The 17,540-nt window shown below is 52.7% G+C and overlaps 2 protein-coding genes across 3 annotated transcripts; both read right to left on the bottom strand.

Annotated features, from left to right (window-relative positions):
* Positions 1-2,310: 2,310 nt before the first annotated feature.
* Positions 2,311-7,728, bottom strand: TREML1 (triggering receptor expressed on myeloid cells like 1). The gene is made up of 6 exons (XM_060615452.3): positions 7,207-7,728; positions 6,678-7,007; positions 4,286-4,400; positions 3,785-3,870; positions 3,251-3,303; positions 2,311-2,893 (listed from the first exon to the last, which is right to left on the bottom strand). The coding sequence occupies exons 1-6, from the start codon at positions 7,247-7,249 to the stop codon at positions 2,579-2,581; spliced, it is 942 nt and encodes a 313-aa protein (XP_060471435.1). The 5' UTR covers positions 7,250-7,728; the 3' UTR covers positions 2,311-2,578.
* Positions 7,729-11,328: 3,600 nt separating this feature from the next.
* TREM2 (triggering receptor expressed on myeloid cells 2) lies at positions 11,329-16,052 on the bottom strand. 2 transcript variants are annotated; one of them, XM_060615454.3, is made up of 5 exons: positions 15,871-16,052; positions 14,096-14,446; positions 12,611-12,701; positions 11,715-11,908; positions 11,516-11,618 (listed from the first exon to the last, which is right to left on the bottom strand). In XM_060615454.3, exons 1-5 carry the CDS (start codon positions 15,908-15,910, stop codon positions 11,602-11,604), a joined length of 693 nt encoding a protein of 230 aa, XP_060471437.3. In that variant the 5' UTR covers positions 15,911-16,052; the 3' UTR covers positions 11,516-11,601. The 2 variants fall into 2 exon arrangements, with proteins under 2 accessions (XP_060471438.3, XP_060471437.3); XM_060615455.3 differs by lacking the exon at positions 11,715-11,908 and having other exon boundaries at positions 11,329-11,618.
* Between the last annotated feature and the right edge of the window lie 1,488 nt (positions 16,053-17,540).

A 17,540-nucleotide genomic window follows, 5' to 3' on the forward strand; every position in this document is an offset into this window, starting at 1 on the left:
AGAGAGAATTTTCTGAGTTCTTAAACCATTTTCTTTTAAATCATTCTCAATGATTTTTTTTTACTTTTAAATTGCATTTCCCTTCGATGAAGTTAAACATCTTTATTGTTTATATTTCCTTTTTTTAGTGAGCTATATGTATATATCCTGTGACCATAACCTATTATTTTAATTGATTTATAAGTGTTCGAGAAATGAGATTTCTGCCTTTGTATGAGTTGCAGAATTTTTCTTCATTTTGTGTTTTGTCTTTGTGTATTGTGCTTGTGTCATGAAGAAAAAGATATCAGTCTTTTCTTAATTTATTTTAATGTGTCAGTTTTAAAGTATCTATGAATTTTTTTATGGCTTCTGAGTTTTGTGTAATAAAGAGCGTTTTCTTCTCTAAGATTATTTTAACTATTCCCCAGTGGTCTTTCAAGTATTTTTTTTAATTAACCTCATCAAAACATAATTTATATAAAAGAAACTGCACCTATTTTAATGGTAGCTTTTGACAAATATATACACCCATGTTACCACTACCACAGTCGTAACAGAGAACATTTCAATCACCCGAAAAAATTATTTCAGGCTTTCTCTATATTCATTCCTCCCACCCTAACCACCACCAGCAGCACAAAATATTCTCATTATTTTTTTTCTTTGTCTTTATATCTGTGATTATTTCCCCCTTGTCATTTCATATTTCATCCTTTTTGAGTAAGTTAGCTAACAGTGTCTTTTATATTTCATTTCAAAGAATAAGCTCTTTTATTTGTGTATTAGTTATATAACTTTTCTCCTTTAAAATGAACTAGCAATTTGAGTAAGATGCTTAGTTCTTATTGTTGAGGCTATGACTTTTCCTCTGAGAACTCCTTTAGCTGCACTCCAAAGGTTTCTGATATGAAGCAATGGGCTGGTCATGTCACCTGCATTTTCTTTGTTTTCATGTGTTTCTTATGATAAAATATAGAAGATCCGTATTTTCATCTCAGAAGTTACTTTTATAAAGGAGATTTGGGTTGGTATTCATAGACTTCTACCATAAGCAATGATGGAATTCATATATTTCCCCTTCTCCTCTGTTTTCTCTACCAGCCAATGGATCTTAGTATTTTCCTTTGTGTTGTTAAATATACATTTACTTCTGTCAGGCTCCAAAAAGTTCACACTATGTTCAGACCAGGGTTTTTCCCACAGGCCTTCTTTTTAGACTTTATCCTGACCTTCCCCTGTATTCTCTCCCCACCCTGACCACCCCTCCTCCACAGCAGGCAACCCCTCCCCCCCCCCCACCAGCATCTTATCCAGGGAAAGTGAGGGCTTAGTTGATTGGTGGGCAGCTGCTGCCTCCACATGGGATGGAAGTAAATTTAGGTTCTGTCACAGGTTGAGACTATCAGGGGAAGCTCCAAATATCCTGCCAGAGCTCCCTGAAAATAGCATCACTAGACTTCCTCAGCTGGAGCCAGGCCCTGCCTGTCCCCTCTCCTCAGGTACCTATACCGAATTCCGGGCCCCTCCGATGGTGACAACCTCTTTATGCCTAACTCTCCATGATTATAAGAAGATTTGGTTCCCAAGCACCTCATCCTCCCCACCTGTCTCTCATCTCAATATGGGCAAATATTTCCAAATTGAACAGTTTCAGAAGAAATCCTGGCAGAGACCTTAAAGGCCCTTCCACCCCCAGCCTGGACTAGTTTTCATGTACACTTAACAACGGCCACACCTTTACCACTCATTCCCCTTCTTCCCATGCCATGCTTTTTCTCCACCAGGCTCTTCCCAGGCCCCAAATTTCAGGCCAAAGGGAACAGTGCTACCAGATGTCCACCCAGCTGAGAGAGAGCCAGCTCTGATAAAACATGTCTGCAAAGGTCTCTTATCTCCTGGTGCTTGGAAATCCTTTGTGCTGTCAAGGAACAGACTTGGGATTTATTTCAGTTTCTGATCTTACTCCTCAGCTCCATCTTTCCCACCCCATCTGTCCTGAGTCTTAATTTATCATTATCCCCTTCCTCCCATCTTATGTCATCACGTCATAAGGTACCACTTGTTTACAAGGTGCAGAGCAGAAGGCAGAAGAGATTTCTAGACTCAAGCTAATGGATCTGTACTTTCAGGTATCTTGAGAAAGGCAGGAAATACATTCGAAGATGCCTTCTTGGTGCCCCTTGAATCAGACTGCATCCCGGAATTCTGACCAGGAATGAAACCATGCCCTCACTGGCAGGACAGGCAGGAAATCATAGCACAAACTCTGGACTAGAATCTTTAGAGTTCCCAGGCCATGTGAATAGTCAAACTCAGGCCCTTTCTTTCCCCGTCAACTATCAAGAGCTCATATATTATCATTCAGAGTTTATTTACCTCAGTGGTTTAAGGGCAGAGGAACCAGCATGGGGGGTTCATTCCTAGCATATCTCAATCACATATAAGTATCACTTTCCACATCAGAAAAGTCAAGATGTTAGATTAGATCCTAAAGTCCCTAGCTGTTCTGATATACTAAGGATCTAGGGTATGGGCTGGCTGGCTGGATGCATAGAACTCTGGGGATGGTCTCTGTGGTAATAGTATGATGAACAGCTTAGCTGGGTGCCGTTTGGCTAGTCAGTGGATCTTGGGTTGGCTCACAGGTGGCCCCTCCACCCTTGTCCCTTCCAGGAAAGATAACTGTGGCATATGTCACAGGCTTAGAGTACATCAGGACTTTAGGAGGCAGAGGAGGCGATGAGGATTGGGCTGGGGATGGAGAGTCCTCTGATGGGGGATCAAAAGGTAGGCTGCTATAGGTGGTATTGTCAAAGGAAGGTGGCGAGTCGAGCCTAGCATACGGTATGTCCGATGGAAAATCAACTCCAAGGCCAGAGTCACTGATGTGGTGGACCACTGAGGAGGAGGCCTGTAACAAAAGCAGACAAATGAGGCAGAGAGTATGCCTTCTTCTGCCCCAGTTCCCTCTGCGGGGAAGTCCAGGACCACACTGGATCTGTCTCTCAAATCCTGAGGATGTCCGTGGGCAAGAAGGCTTCACTTTGAAGATTTTCAAGCCCCAAGTTTCTCCCCAAATCTGGGAGGGTGAAATACCAAGGTAGGAAGGCAGAAGACCACTGGCACCAAGTTCACAGCATTAAGGAAGAGGGTTTGGACTCTGACTGGGTCCCAGTCTTTCACCACCCCCTCATCCTGGGACCTCTCAGCGAGCCGCGCAGACGGAAGGTCTGCGGAATTTGGCTGGGGGCCCACAGATGCCTCTTACCTTGCCTGAAACTCTGCTGCTCTGAGATTGGCCACAGACACCAAGCCTGGTCCCTGGGAGGACAGAGGACGGCAGCACAGTCTCCTTCCTGTATTGGCTCAGTGCCCATTCCTCACTCCCTTCAGAAGCCTCTTTCCTAGTCCAGACTCTCCAGTCTACTCCCACGGGACACCAGCTACACCCCCGCCTGCCAGGAGACCCCACCCACCCACTTACTGCTTCCAGCTTCCTCCAACCCACCTCAACATTCAGCCAGTCTCCTGAGACCCTTCCCCCACCATCTCCAGTCACCTGTCTCTATTCCACTGGTCCACCCTGTCCAATTCCTGTCTGTCCCCAGGCTGGCTCTCACTGAGTCTCCTTCCTCCCATCCACCCCTCAACTGGGGACTTCTAGGGCCTGGGGGCCCCCCTAAAGCCCAGACAAGCCCATCTATAGGGGAAGCAGAACTAGACTCCCGACATTGTCTACAAGACTGGCTGGTTCAGGACCAGCAGGGGCTGTGCTGGGGTGTGCAGGTAGACTGCTACCTACCTTTCCTTTTGGCCATCACAGCGAATAGCACGGCTGCTGCCACCAGCAAGCCCAGCAGGAGCGCAGCGCCCCAGATCAAGGGGATGCTGAAGGATACAAAGGGATAGGGGAGCTTAAGCCTGAACTTGGCAGGAAGCTGCTCACCAGGAGCCCCGGAGCGGTAGCAGAAAGGTGCAATTCTCGGTGAGCCATGGTTGGGAGAAGAGGATTTGGGGGTGGAATTAGGAGGGCAGGCATAGGCAGGGCAGAAGAGAAACACATTTTCAGGTTATCCTGGCTGGAGACCCGCGGGCATAAAGGGGCCATTGCTGAACTGGGGGTGGGGGGGAGATGGGACAGGAGGGTCTGCCTGACCTCCTGCCTGATCAGAAGTTCTCCAGAGGTGGAAGGAACTGTGAGGTTTCCCTTTGAGTTAGCCTGGGGCTCTGAATAAGCCTTTCCCACCCTTTCCCACCACCAGCCTTTTCCCGGACCCTGAATACAGCTCTTCTCAGTCAGTACCTCTTCTCATCCTGGCTGGGTTCCAAAGGGCTGGCACTGCCCACGATGTCTGAGAAGGGGCCGTCAGCCAGACTCCCAACCTTATAGTTCTCTTCCTCCTCTTTCGGGGTAGGAGCTGAGTCAGAAGGAAACAGTCATGAGCACATACCCAGTGTGGATAGGGTCACGGGCCTGTTGAGGTCCAAGGGACTGGGGGAGGGGGGCCGAGGAAGGAGAGGTTCCAAGCAAGAAACACAAATGGGGGCTTGGCATATTCCTTAGGGGCCCTCATTCTGGAGATCAGAGGTGGATTCTTTCTGTCTTTACCCAGTTGTGATGGGGCCCTCTTGCCCCTCCACCACCAACTGTTGCCCCTGCTTTCCTTCTTCACCTGCTGGCCTCTCCCTGGCCTCTCGGGCTGCTCAGCCTATGCGGAACCACACACTGGGTAATCTGCGCCCACCTCCCCACCCCACCGCAGCATAGGCTCTCCACTCTATCCCGCAGTGACAACCCTGCTCCTGTCGCTCATCCACAGGTCTCTAAAGGGGCATAGCCCGCTAGACTTCTCTACCTACCTGCAACCATGTGACCCCCTGCAAGCCGGGCGGGGGGCGGGGGGCAACCCAAGCTCTGCCCTCAGGATCTAAAGAACTCTAGGGTCACCCCTAATGTGAAACAATGCCAAGGGACCCTTGCTCAGACCCTTGCTCAGACCCCCAGACTCAGTTTTGTGACAAGGCTTCTACTGTCCCTACACCACTGTGCTCAACCTCTCTGGCTGTCAGACTCAGGCCTGGTTTCTCTGGGCCGGATGATCTGTCTTGGGAACCTGGCCAGTCCTTCTAGACTCTCAGCAGGTGTGGTCTTCCTTCTTCTCAGAGGCTCACCATCCCCACCCCCCCCCCCCCCCCACCAAGCCAAACCAGGATCTGGAGATGCTGTGTCTCCCATCTTCCTGCATGTGTCCTGCCCACCTAGTGCCGTTTAAGCCACCCACACCCTCCCTGAAAGCCATGCTCCACCAGCCAGCCCTGAGCATCCACACGCTACAGCTGTCGGGTCCCCAGCACCTGCCCCTCTCCCCAGTGCATCTTGTCCTACAGGCTTGAGTTACCAGACCTTACGGTGCCAAGGAAGGAGGAGGACAGGAGAAGACTAGGACCAACAGTCCTTTACAATGTACACTTTACAATGTAAAGTAATAATCATGGACCGGAGATGAGAGGGATTCTAAGGACACCTTAGTCCGTCCTCATAAGTAACAAGTGGGGAAAAAAACCACGAGCAGGGAAAGTGCCTTTCTTCATTTCCTTATTTGGGGCTTGGGCACAAATTACTTGAGAAAGGAAGCCGTGAAGGCAAAAAAAACATCATCATTCCTAAGAGAAAGGTAGAGCAGGCTCCATTTCAGCAGGAAGCTGGCCGTTTTCCCTCCAAAACATTGTTTTTGTTTTACGACATCCAATTTCTCTGGAAAATTCTTTCTCCTACTTTAAAATTTTCTTTTAATAAATGCTCAGACGTTAGAAAGTTGTCGGCTGGGAGAGAAAACCACAGCCTATATAAAAGTACTTTCTCTCCCGAGGATAGGGGTTGACAACCCTGGAGGGACCAGGAGTGACACTTTTCTCATGGGTAAAACTAAAGGAGTTGAAGTAATCCAGGTACCGAATGTGCCTGCATGTAGGTGAGGCGCATCCTAGATGCTCTGTGAAGACATAAAATTCAATAAAATCCGAATTCAGTCATTTTAAGCCATCAAACCCATTAGAGCAGGAGTAATAAACTGGGAGGTTTAAAGAACAAATTCCAGTTGATAAATGCCCAAATTAAAACTTTGCTTAAGGGGTGCCTGGGTGGCTCAGTCAGTTAAGCGCCCGCCTTAGGCTCATAGCATGATCTCACAGTTTGTGGGTTTGAGCCTCGCGTCCGGCTCTGCGCTGATAGCTCGGATCCCGGAGCCTGCTTCCGATTCCGTGTCTCCCTCTCTCTCTGCCTCTCGACCCTGTTCACGCTCTGTCACTCTCTCTCTCTCTCTCTCTCTCAAAAATAAATAAACATTTTAAAAATTAAAAAAAAAAAAAACTTTGTTTAAAACCTTTCTAAGAAAAAAAAAAAAAAAACCATCAAGTATGTTGAAAATGCGGGATGAGGCGGGCCAAGGCCATCTTTCAGCCGGGAAACCCCCGCTAGAGCAGGAGGGGGAAGGGACCCACCGTCTGGCTCCTTTATCTCTGACTGCTCACCCAGTTCTGCTTCCGCTCCCCGGGGTGCTGTCAAAACTCTCTCCTTCCAATTCCCAGCCCCGCCCCCTTCCCCCCTCCCCCGCCCCCAAGGGTCCCCATTTCCCAAGGACGGAGAGCAGCAGGTGGGGGCGGGGAGGGGCAATGGCCAGCCTAGAATGACTCACCTGGAGGGAGCACAACCAGGGCCACCCTGTGCAACGTCTGGGTCCCCGCCGCCCCCTCCACCACGCAGCCGTACTCGCCGGTGTCCTCCTCCCGCAGGGTAATCATCTCCACCTGGAGCAGGCCGCCCCCCAGGTCCGTGAGAAACATGCGCCTGCCCGCCGGGGCTCCGCGATCCACAGCCGAGGACACCAGGGGCTGGCACCCATCGGGCAGGAACCGGCACCACACCTTCCGAGCCTTGACGTCCTGGAGCCGGTAGTGGCACTGCACCAGAATGGAGCCCCCCACGGGGGCCTGCAGCACTTCCGGGAAGCTGGTGGAGGCCTGGCCTGGGGAAGGAAGGGATGTGGTTATGCGGGGCAGGAGCCCGGGGAACTTTCCAGCCCACCCACTTGCCACAGGGGCACAGGGGCCTAGAGGTCCCCCTTCAGGGCCCTACATATATGCTGCTGGTGCCACCATGATGTCAATTATTCCTGGGCACCAAGCGGAGCCCATGGGGCCCAGAGCCCACCCGCGTCACCTTACCTGCCAGTCCCACCAGCAACAGCATGAGCAGGTTGGGGCCCATGGTGGGTCAGGGAGATGTCAGCTCTGCGGCTGGCCTGGCCACTGACGCAGCATTCCCCAGGGAGCAGGAAACATCTGCCTTGGACAGTCACGTGGGGCTCTCAGCCGCCATGGGGTGGGAGGCGGACACTGGGGGCCCCTCCACCGGTGGGGATAAGGCGCCTTTCCAAAGCCTGGCTGCTTCCGGGCTTGGGAAGAGACCCTGAGAGGAGGCAGGGGTGGGTGAGGCAGGGTGAGAAGAAGCCCAAGGACAGGCGGGACCTGGGATCCTGGGGCCCAGCTAAAGGATGAGGTGACAGGAGGATGGTGGAAACTGGGAAGCAGGGGAGGCAGATGATCCTCAGGGTCTTCCAGAAATAGAATCTGAGAATGCAGAGCTGTGAAGGAGGAAGGTGAAGGGCCATTTGGGTTCTAAATTCTGTAAGGAATGCACCGGCCAAGCCCTCAGGGGACTGTCCAGTCCTGCCACACGACCTCACACCCAGAGACCCCACCCTGGTGGTGCCCTGGATGGGACCGGCCTTCATTTACTGTGCTGGGTGCCCTCCAGCCCCTGCCGGTGTGGACCCACGCTCTCCAGCTCTGGCAACTGCATCAACCCTTTGATAATTATGCTCCATTTTCTTCTTTCCCCCTGTTTTCTGGAACCCCTTAATGAGTTGGATATTGAACCTCATGTATTCATCCCCTTTGCACAACTTTTCTCTCTCCTTTCCCATCATTTCGTCCATTGCGTTCTGATTTCCAGAAGGTACCCTCATCTTTTTCTCTCATCCCTTTTACATTTTTATGCCTTGGCATTTTCACTTTACAAGATTTCTTATTCTCCAAACTTTTTTTACAGCATATTATTTTTGTTTCACGAATGCACTATCCTCTCTGTGGGGAGATCATTCTCCATGGATATTTTCACGTTTCTGTGTGGTCTGGGCACTGATCAAGCTTTGTTCGACGGTTATCAAATAGCAAGTGTGCTTTGGAAGCTACAGAGAGGGTACCAGCTCCTGAGGGATTTGCTTATACCCCCACCCCCTTCCCTAGAGAAGATCTCTTTACCTTCCAGAGTAAAAGTACCTAACATCTATCTATCTATCTATCTATCTATCTATCTATCTATCTATCTATCTTTCTTTCTATCTATCTATCTATCTATCTATCTATCTATCTATCTATCTACCTACCAGTCTATCTGTCTATCTATGTATCTATCTATCAGTCTATCTATCTATCTATCTGTCTATCTATCTATCTATCTATCTATCTATCTATCTACCAGTCTATCTACCTGTCTGTCTATCTATCTGTCTATCTATCTATCTATCTATCTATCTATCTATCTATCTATTAGTCTATCTATCTATTAGTCTATCTATCTATCTATCTGTCTATCTACCTAGCTATCAGTCTGTCTATCAGTCTCTCTATGTATCTATCTACTATCTGTCTCTCCAGAGAGGAAGATGGGCCGATGTGCCAGATGCCATGTGTAAACTCCAAGCCTCATAATTTGGGGTTCCTTTGCCGTGACAGGAACCCACTGCCCGCACAGGAAACATCTGGCCCCCATTCATGTCCCCCTGTGCAGAACTGGGGTGTGGGGACCCTGCACAGAACGTGGACGATACACCTCCTGACCTGGGACTCCAGGGGGAGCACTGGTGCTCAGAGAGACAAAGGCAGGTAAGGTGAGGATGTCTGGAAGGGGCAGCCAGCGCCTGACCTAGACATCACACCTAGAAAGGGGCTAAAGAAACTACCCTCCCTCCTTCCTCTCCCCTCCCTTCTCTGCTCCTTCCCTCTCTCTGCTCTCTCCTTCCTTCAGGAACAAGGAAGTTGCCAGTGGGAACTGGGAACAGGAGCCTGAGAAAGCCAGACAGTGCGTTAAGCTGGAAGTGGTGAGAGGGTGACCAGTTGTCCCGTCTGCCCAGACTTAGGAGTTTTCCTGGGAGACATGGGTCTTTGGTGATACACTAGCAAAGTCTTGGGCAAACCAGACGGGTGGGTCAGCCTCGTGGGTGATGTGGAAATGCTTATATCTGTCCTGCCAGTACGTATCAGGCTTTCTTTGATTTCCTTGCGGGTAAGTCATGACACTAACAGTCCACAGAAGTATTGTGAAGCGAGACCTGTCCTCAGTATTTGACTGAGTGTCTAAAATGGTCCACCGCTGGGCACAAAGGACAGAGGAGACCAGGCAGGATGCTGGCCTCAGGGAGGTGGGCATTAGAGAAGAGGGAGGAAGCCAGTGTTTATTCGGGACCTATTCTGCACCAGACATCGGCCCTGGGACTTTCACTAATGGTATTTCTTTCAACCTCACAAAACTTCAGCAAAGCAGTGTTGCTCGTTTGTTTGTTTTTTGTTTGTTTGATTGATTGATTTCCGAGGAGGGGGAAGGGGTAAAGAGAGAGGGAGACGGAGAATCTTAAGCAGGCTCCATGCCCAGCACAGAGCCCAATGCGGGCCTCAATGTCATGACCGTGAGATCATGACCTGAGCCGAAATCAAGAGCCAGGCACTTCACTGACCGAGCCACCCAGGTGCCCCTGTTCTGTGTTTTTATTAGGTGAGGACCCTGAGGCTCAGAGGGGTTTCTTAGTAGGAGGCAAAGTACCTGATCCCCCCTTCAGTCCAGTGTGCACCCCAGAGAGTCCAAGGCAGGGGATCCCAGTGGTGATCCAAGTCCCCAGGGGGACGTCTCCAATGTGGGGGAGGAAGAAAGAGAAAAGGCCAAGCTCCCAAGAACAGGGGAACTGCAGACACGTTCTCGTGCCAGGGTTGGGGGAGCCGCGCATCTTGGCCGCTAGACAGTGCCTCGGGTCTGCGGGAAGGAGACTGGTGCCTGGGACACGATGAGAAAGCTTCACATGCGGCTGAGTCTAAGGGCCTGGGACACACAGCCCGGCCCAGCATCTGCAGGGAGTGAGCCAAGCAGGGCTGGACAAGACTGGCTCTGGGGAGTGATGTGTGCACATGAGGCTGGGCACGAGGGCTGCATCGGGGGTCCTTCCCAACGATCCGAAAGCCCACGGTGGGGGGCAAAGCTGCCACTTGTGGCCATGGCCACAGAGGGTCCCAGGCTTCCACCTCCCAGAGGCCCAGGACAGAAAGCCTGAGGATGGGCTCCTCCCCCCACAGCCCTCCCTGGGCAAGTCTGCGTCCCCACTCCCCTCACTTGGGCCACAGTGGTGTGTGTGTGCCCGGGGAGAGATGAGTCCCTCTGGCCTGGTCCTCTCCCCCTGATGTGGTTCTCCTGCACAGGTTCCTTCTGTTGCCCTCTAAATTACATCATCCCTGTCCCTTGTGCACCCCCAGTGCTCCTAGCCCGGCTTCACTGGTCGTTTCCTCCTGGGCACTTTTGCCCTTCAGCATACCATCTGGCTGACTGACTTGTGTCTGTCTCCCTCCCCTCCCCCAGGTCCGGGGACCTTGTGTGAGCAGGAATCTTTGCCTGTTTGGTTCTCGCTTGTCTCCAGCGCTCAGAATGGTACCTGGCGCAGAACATATCCATTTTCTCATGAAATAAATGAGTAGGATGGAGCTAGAGGGAAGGGCAACGTGAACACGAAGTGAAATTTGCACTTCCAGGTTCTACTGGGGACTTGGGGTGACATCTTTCCCTTGAAAGCCTCAGTTTCCCTTCTGTGCAGTGAGGGGCTCAGAGCAGTAGTTCCCGGCTCTGGTATGCTGCACTCCATGAGGCCAGCCGTGGGTGTTCCCCTGGAGGGGAAGTAACACGCTGAAAGCAGAGGTCTGGGGAAGCGAGTCGATGAGTCAGCTGGGTGTTATATGGACTGATGGGTGGGGGAGGTGGGCGGCAATAATCCTCGGGAACTGACAGGTGGGAGGCAAATGGAGGAGAGGGGCAGCAGCCTGGATGCTAGAGAAATCCCAGACGAGGAGGCAGGATCCAGCAATTAGATCTAGGGAAGGGAGCGAGGAAAAGCAAAAGATGGGCAGTTTGGAGGCGGGGAGAACAGAGAGACGAGGTAGCCTAAGACCCAAGGCCCCAAGGAGGCAGACCTCTTGACTTTTCCTCGTCCAGATTCATTCTCCTAGCCTGGTAGCCAAAGAGAAGTCTTGGATTTATTTGTGAGAGTGTTTAATAACCAATGCCTACAAGTTGGTGAATGTCCTTCCCACTTCCCAGGTGTGCCCGCACACACACACACACACACACACACACACACACACACACCTTTGTTTCCAGGGGCCAGGGGAAGCAGGGTATGGGCAGGGTGACCTTTCGCCAAAGCAGAACCATGAGTCTTGATGGCTGAGGGGCAGGTGTGCAGGCCGGGGTGGTCCCAGCAGACCTCTCCCGGGGCCTCTCTTCCCATGCCAGGTCTTCTCTCACGTGTCTCTCTGCCCTGCAACCGACCGCGTGCTCACACAGCCCCTCTGAGCCCCACCTCGCCACCCCTGCCCAGTCCACCCCCATCCACCACTGCGCTCTGGAAGCTCACCTGTTAGGGTCTGGAGCTGGTAACCTGGGTCACGGCTGCAGTCCAGCCCACCGGCCCGGGGCGTCCCCAGTTTCTGCCCATGCCAGGCCACAGCCCAGAGAGCACTGGCTGCTAAAAGCTTGCCCAGAAACATGCAGGCCAGGAGGAAAAGGATGGGAGTGGGTGGAAAGGGGATATCCTCTTCTGAGAGACCCCTTGAAGACACAAGGAGGACATGAGGGAGACCTTGGGGTGGCCTACACACTGGAGTCTGCCCACCGAGAAGGACCGGGGAGATACCAGGTGCTTTCAGGGGCCTTAGAATAGCTCCCCACCCAGCACCATCCCTGGGATGAGGCTTGAGGGAGCCTGTAGTCAGGAGACCTGAGTTCTAGGTACGGATCTACCTGCTGAGTGCGTTTAAACACATCACCTTCCCTTGCTGGGCAGTTTCCTGCTGTGCATAATAGTATAGTCTGGGGTGTGTGTGTGTGTGTGTGTGCGCGCACATGTGCACTCCATGGTTATACTAACAGTATTTTAACACCAGTACACGGGAATGAACCAACCAGAGCTGATCCTACCAAAGGAGCAGGTATGGGAGTGGGGTCCCAGTTTTGTCCTAAAACCCTTATTATTGCTGAATTGTGGGGATGTCCAAGGGTGGCCAGGGAAGGGATGGGAGGCTGACCATTCAGGAGTCTTGGAGCAGCAGCTATGTATAAAAAAAGAATTTCAGCATGTTAACAACGGGCAGGGCCACACCAACACGTAATGGCTGGTCGGAGGGGTGTTCAGACAGATCATCTCCAGGCCCATTTTCATGCTCTAATTGCCTTGGGATTTGTAGCTCTAGGGCCCCAGCCCCCATCCCATGCCTGGGCTCTGCAGGGTGGAAGTCTGCCCCACCTCTGTACCTGGACATGCTGCGTTCCACCTGGGCATCCTCGAAGCTCTTGGACTCTTCAGGGATCCAGAGACCTCCAGGGTCCAGGTGATCAAGGGGGTCTGTGGGAGACAGAGCCTATGAGCTTCTAGCCCCTCCTCCTTGAGGCAGCCAGTCACAGTGGGGAGCACCCATCTGGATGCCACGAGGCCCCCTAGGCTCTGGCCTGGAGCAGATCAGGTCATTAACCTCTCTGAGCCTCGGTCTCCTCACCTGTTAAGTGGGGTGATAGTGTTGCAGGATTCAGTGAGATCATCCTGTATGGCTAAGTGCCGAAACTACAACTCCCACCCCCCCAGCACACAGGGTCTTTGGGAAGGTCAAATGGATGAATGGATGTATTTGAAAGTTCTGTGTGAACTGTCAAGCTGTCTACACCAGCCATGGAGTATTATTATAATAATGTTATTTTCCTGCCACCCTCTTGGGAGTTGGCTGAGGCTTAGGCCCTAATAGGGCTGAAAATCTGTGTCTCCTTGGCCCCTACCGCCACCTCTGCATGTAAAAAAGTGGTGGCCATGGGGTTTGGGTCTAGGGCAAACCGTCTCCCCTCCCCTCCCCACCTTAGACCTTCGATGAATGGCTCATTTCCATCATAAGGGGCCATGTGGTAGGGGAGGATTTGAGAAGAGAAAGAGTCAGAAAGGGGACACGAACCCCCAGATTTGTTCTCCTTTGGGATACATAGTGTTCTGGAGACCCAGGCAGAAGGCTTTCCTGGAGGGCATCGTGTGCAAAGCCTGGGGCGGGGGGGGGACCTCCACTGCCACCCTGTGTCACCTGGCATGAGGATCCCAGGTCTGCAGGGTGGAAGTCAGCAGCAGGAGGCTGGGGTGTGGGCTGTCACTTACCCCCAAGCATTTTTAACTCTGTCGCCTCACTGATACTCCCTGGGAGCCCTGTGGGGGCAGCGGGACAAACATCATCATCTCCATTTAAAGATAAGGAAATGGAGGCCTGGAGAGACGAAGCACATCACCCGGGGTCACAGGCAGTGTCCCTTCGTAGGGCTTGTTTTCTGTACCAGGTCAGTGCTTGATTTATGTTTTCAGGTCCTTTGGATAATTGGGTGAGGGAGTAAATGAACCTCCCACCACTCACTCCTTAAGGACCACTATACAGTGCTCACATCCCAACTGGATGCCGAATGGATAAAGCTATGGGGAGAGGCAGGAGTGCAAGCAGCTCACTGGGTGCCTTGTGCAAATTAGAGCCCAGAATCCTTCCTGTAAGCGATGCAGGGAGTGCAGCCTGGAGCGGGGCGCCAGGGCTAGAGTGCGGTCCCCTTGCGCAGTGAGTAACCTGCACGACCATCCACAGGGGCCCTCAAGTGGGAGGGCAAGATCTGCACCGTGGGTTTCCCCAGGGTGGTCGAGAGGGCGGTCCTGTGCCCAGACCTTGGAGACACAGTCCCAGCCCAGGGGTGGCCTAGAGGTGCAGTCAGCCACCCACTCACCGGCCAGCACCTCCACCAGGACCTTCCTGAGGGTGTCGGCCTCATCACCATAGAGACTCTGGCACTGGTAGAGGCCGGCGTCGTGGGCTTGAAGATTCCGCAGCGTAATGGTGAGTGTGCCCCCCAGGGCATCATCCACAATGGCCGTGCTCCCATTCCACCTCTTCAGGAAAGACAGCAGCCACGAGCGGTGGGTGCTGACGACCCGCTGGCACGTGCCCTCTTCATCCAGCTGGCGGCACCAGGCTTTGCGTCTGCCCCAGTGCTTCAGGGAGTTGTAGGGGCAGGAGACCTGCAGGGACCGGCCTGCCATGCCCTGGAATACGGTGGTGTTGTGGGCTCGGGACAGCTCTGGGGAGGAGACATTCACTCACTCTTCGCTCATTCACCAAACGTTTATTGAACACCTACTGTGCGCAGTGAACAAGGAGACAGAAGTCTTGCCCTTAAGGAGCTCAGCTTCCTGTATAAGTTGGGAGAAGGCGCACAGTCCACCATGAAACCCAGGTCCCCAGTCCGGCTTTAACACCGTTGGACTTGCTGGGCATTTTTAAAGAACTGTCCCTCTCTGGACCTATTTCCAGAGACGTTGGCCTTGAAGTTCCCTCCGTTTCTCTTCCGCCCATTTTCCCTATCACATGGGACCAAGACCTCTCCTCCAGGCTCTCCGTCTCAAGGGAGCGGGGCCAGTGGCCCCCTCGGGTCTGGGCTGGATACCCACCTCCCTGCCCTGGCCATTTGTGCTCACTCTGCAGTGGCCCACGCGGGCCCTGGCTCTGCCATCTCCTCCTTCTGACCTTCAGTTCCCAGCTTCCCTATTTCTGTGGCTTTGTTCCCCTTTCAGGAGAGACTCATCTCAGAGCTATTTTGGGGGGAGACATGAGGCTGCTATTTTGGAGACCCGTCTTGGGGTGGGGGAGACAGGCTTAAAGCGTGGTCTATTGCCAGGGCAGGGGCTGCAGGGGGTATCGTCCGGAGACCTCTGCCTCGACTTCCCCTCTCTTGGTCCTCCCTTACCCCATCTGCAACCATATGGCAAAAGAGACTTGGAAGACAAGATTAGGGGGCAGGTGGCCTGCCTTTTGAAGCAGAGAGACTTGAGGGAAGAGGGAGGGGGCATCCCTCTGCCTCCAGGCAGCCCCCCATCGTCCCCCACACCACTCCCCACTAAGAAGCCTCAGGAGCAGGGCTCGACTGGGACAGCCCCTCTGCTCACCATGTTTGCCTGTTGCCCTAGGGGAGCAAGAGGCACCTTACCCCAATGAAAAGAGGTAGTTGTGTGCAAGAACCTGGGGTGTCAGCCCCCCATCTCCCTTCCAGGCCTGAGGACAAGAGGACCTTCACGTCAGCACAAGATGTACATCCTCAGCTACGGGTTGTTTTCCTCCTCTCTTTCTTCCCTCCCACCCTGCCATTCCTCCGGGGCCAGTGGTGCCTCATCTTCAGGGCTCTTACCGGTGCCCCCCCAAACTTCTCCCAACTGCTACCTAGTGCCTGAGGTACCACCATCAGAATTCCTTCCTTTTCTTTGTGGCCAGAATCCAGCAGCCCCTCAGACTCCCACGTGCATGAAGAGTCAGACAGTGGGTTCTCCTCCCAGGGAGGGAGGGAGAGTATGAAGAATGCGGGGAGAGTGGGGAAAAGCGGGGTGCAGACCATGCCGAGGACGTCAGCCGCCTTTATAGTTGGGCCCAAGGCTGCCCGCCCACCCACCCACTGGATACTCAAGAAGGGGAAGGAGAGAAGGCCTGGCCAGCGGCAAGACGGGCTCCTACCTGTGACGGCAACCAGGATGAGCAGGCGGAGAGGCTCCATGTCAGGCTTCCCTGGTGGAAGGCAGACACAGGGGACCTTGTGCAAGATCTCGTCTTTCCCTTGAAGTGTGGAAAGGAGAGGGGCAGGCGCATCGAGTGCTGCCCACAGGAACTGGGCTTTTAGGGATTGAGAAATAGTCAGGACTGGGGTCTGGTTTTATGATTCAGGGAGGGGGTGTGGGGTGGGGGAGGAAGGGAGAGGAGGGGCCAGTCACTGCTGCCCAGGAGGCAGTGGGAGGCTGAGGATCCCAGACCTCTGAGAGGCCAGCCTGCCCCACTGCCCGTCCCAGCCAGGGGGACCCCACATGGCAGGGGCTGGACAGTGTCCAAGGCTGTGGAGCCCAGCCCAGGGATCACAGTCCCCACTGCTGTGTCCAGACCCTGCTCCAGCTTCAGTGCCTATCACACTCTTGCTGCAGCCTTGCAAGGACCAGGGGCCAGCTGGACCCTCATCTGGGGCCTCCTAGTCCTTCCCTCCAGGCCAGCATCCCTGTAGTGTAGGTACACTTCAAGTGTACCTCATCCCTGTAGTGTAGGTACACTTCAAGTGTATCTCAGTCCTTACATCTGTATAGTGGGAATAAGAATAGTGTGTAGGGTTATTGGGAGGATAACATAGATTTCTACCGGCAAAGTGCTTTAGAATAGGGCCTGACACACAATAAGCACTCAGCAAATACTAATTAGTACTATTATCCCAGTTAGGGTGTGGGGGGGGGGAAAGGGGGAGATGGGCTTTGCACGAGGGGGAGAATTTCTCTTCCACCTGCCGTCTCCTGCCCAAGCGTATCCTTTGCACATTTGGGCACCTCCTGTGTGCACCAGTGCACGAGGGCATTATTTTGTGCATGCACACACCTATGGGACAACACAGGATGTGACATTTGCTGGAGTTTCCAGGGCTGGAGGTGTGCTTTCTCCACAGGTGCAGGAGTGGGGTGGGGGTACTTGAAGGGTGATCCAGGCACAGGGATTTGCAGGTACAAAGCCACCAAAGTGTGAAATGGCTCTTGGCAGTCAGTCCTGGGATGGGGTGAGGGAGGAGTGGTAATTCCCAGGGGCGGGAAGGTGAGTCCTGCAGGGGGAGGTAGCAGAGAGGCCAGGAAGGGTCCACAGGCACCCAAAGATCGTCAGAGTCTACTCTGGTTTCCTGCAAGCACTCACTGATTTGTTTTTATTTATTTCTTTACTGTGCATCTACGGTATTTACAGGGAATGCGCCTAGAGATGGGGGTTAATGATGAACATAATTTAGTCCTTCACTCGGGAAACCAGCTCCCCAGTCTTGACTTAATGGCTTGGGGAATAGAAGGGTCTGAGGCCACCTGAAAATCACTGGATAGGTCCCCTTCTATGGTCTTTTTATAAAGTCAGGATTATTGGCATATCATTTACATACACAAGAATTCACCCCGTTAGGTGTTTACCTCTATGAATTTTGACAAATTCATACATCTGTGTAACAACCGCCACAATCAAAATACAGAACACCTCTATCAGCCCCCCAAAAAGCTCCCTCGTGCTCCTGCTAGCCAATCTCCTTTCCAGCTCAGGTCCTGGCAACCACTGATCTGACTTCTGTTCCTACGGCTTCCTGCCCTTTCTAGAATGTTCTATACCTGGAATTATTT

Source organism: Panthera onca, chromosome B2 (genome assembly GCF_046562875.1).
Source record: "Panthera onca isolate mPanOnc1 chromosome B2, mPanOnc1 haplotype 2, whole genome shotgun sequence".
Taxonomy (NCBI): Eukaryota; Metazoa; Chordata; class Mammalia; order Carnivora; family Felidae; genus Panthera; species Panthera onca.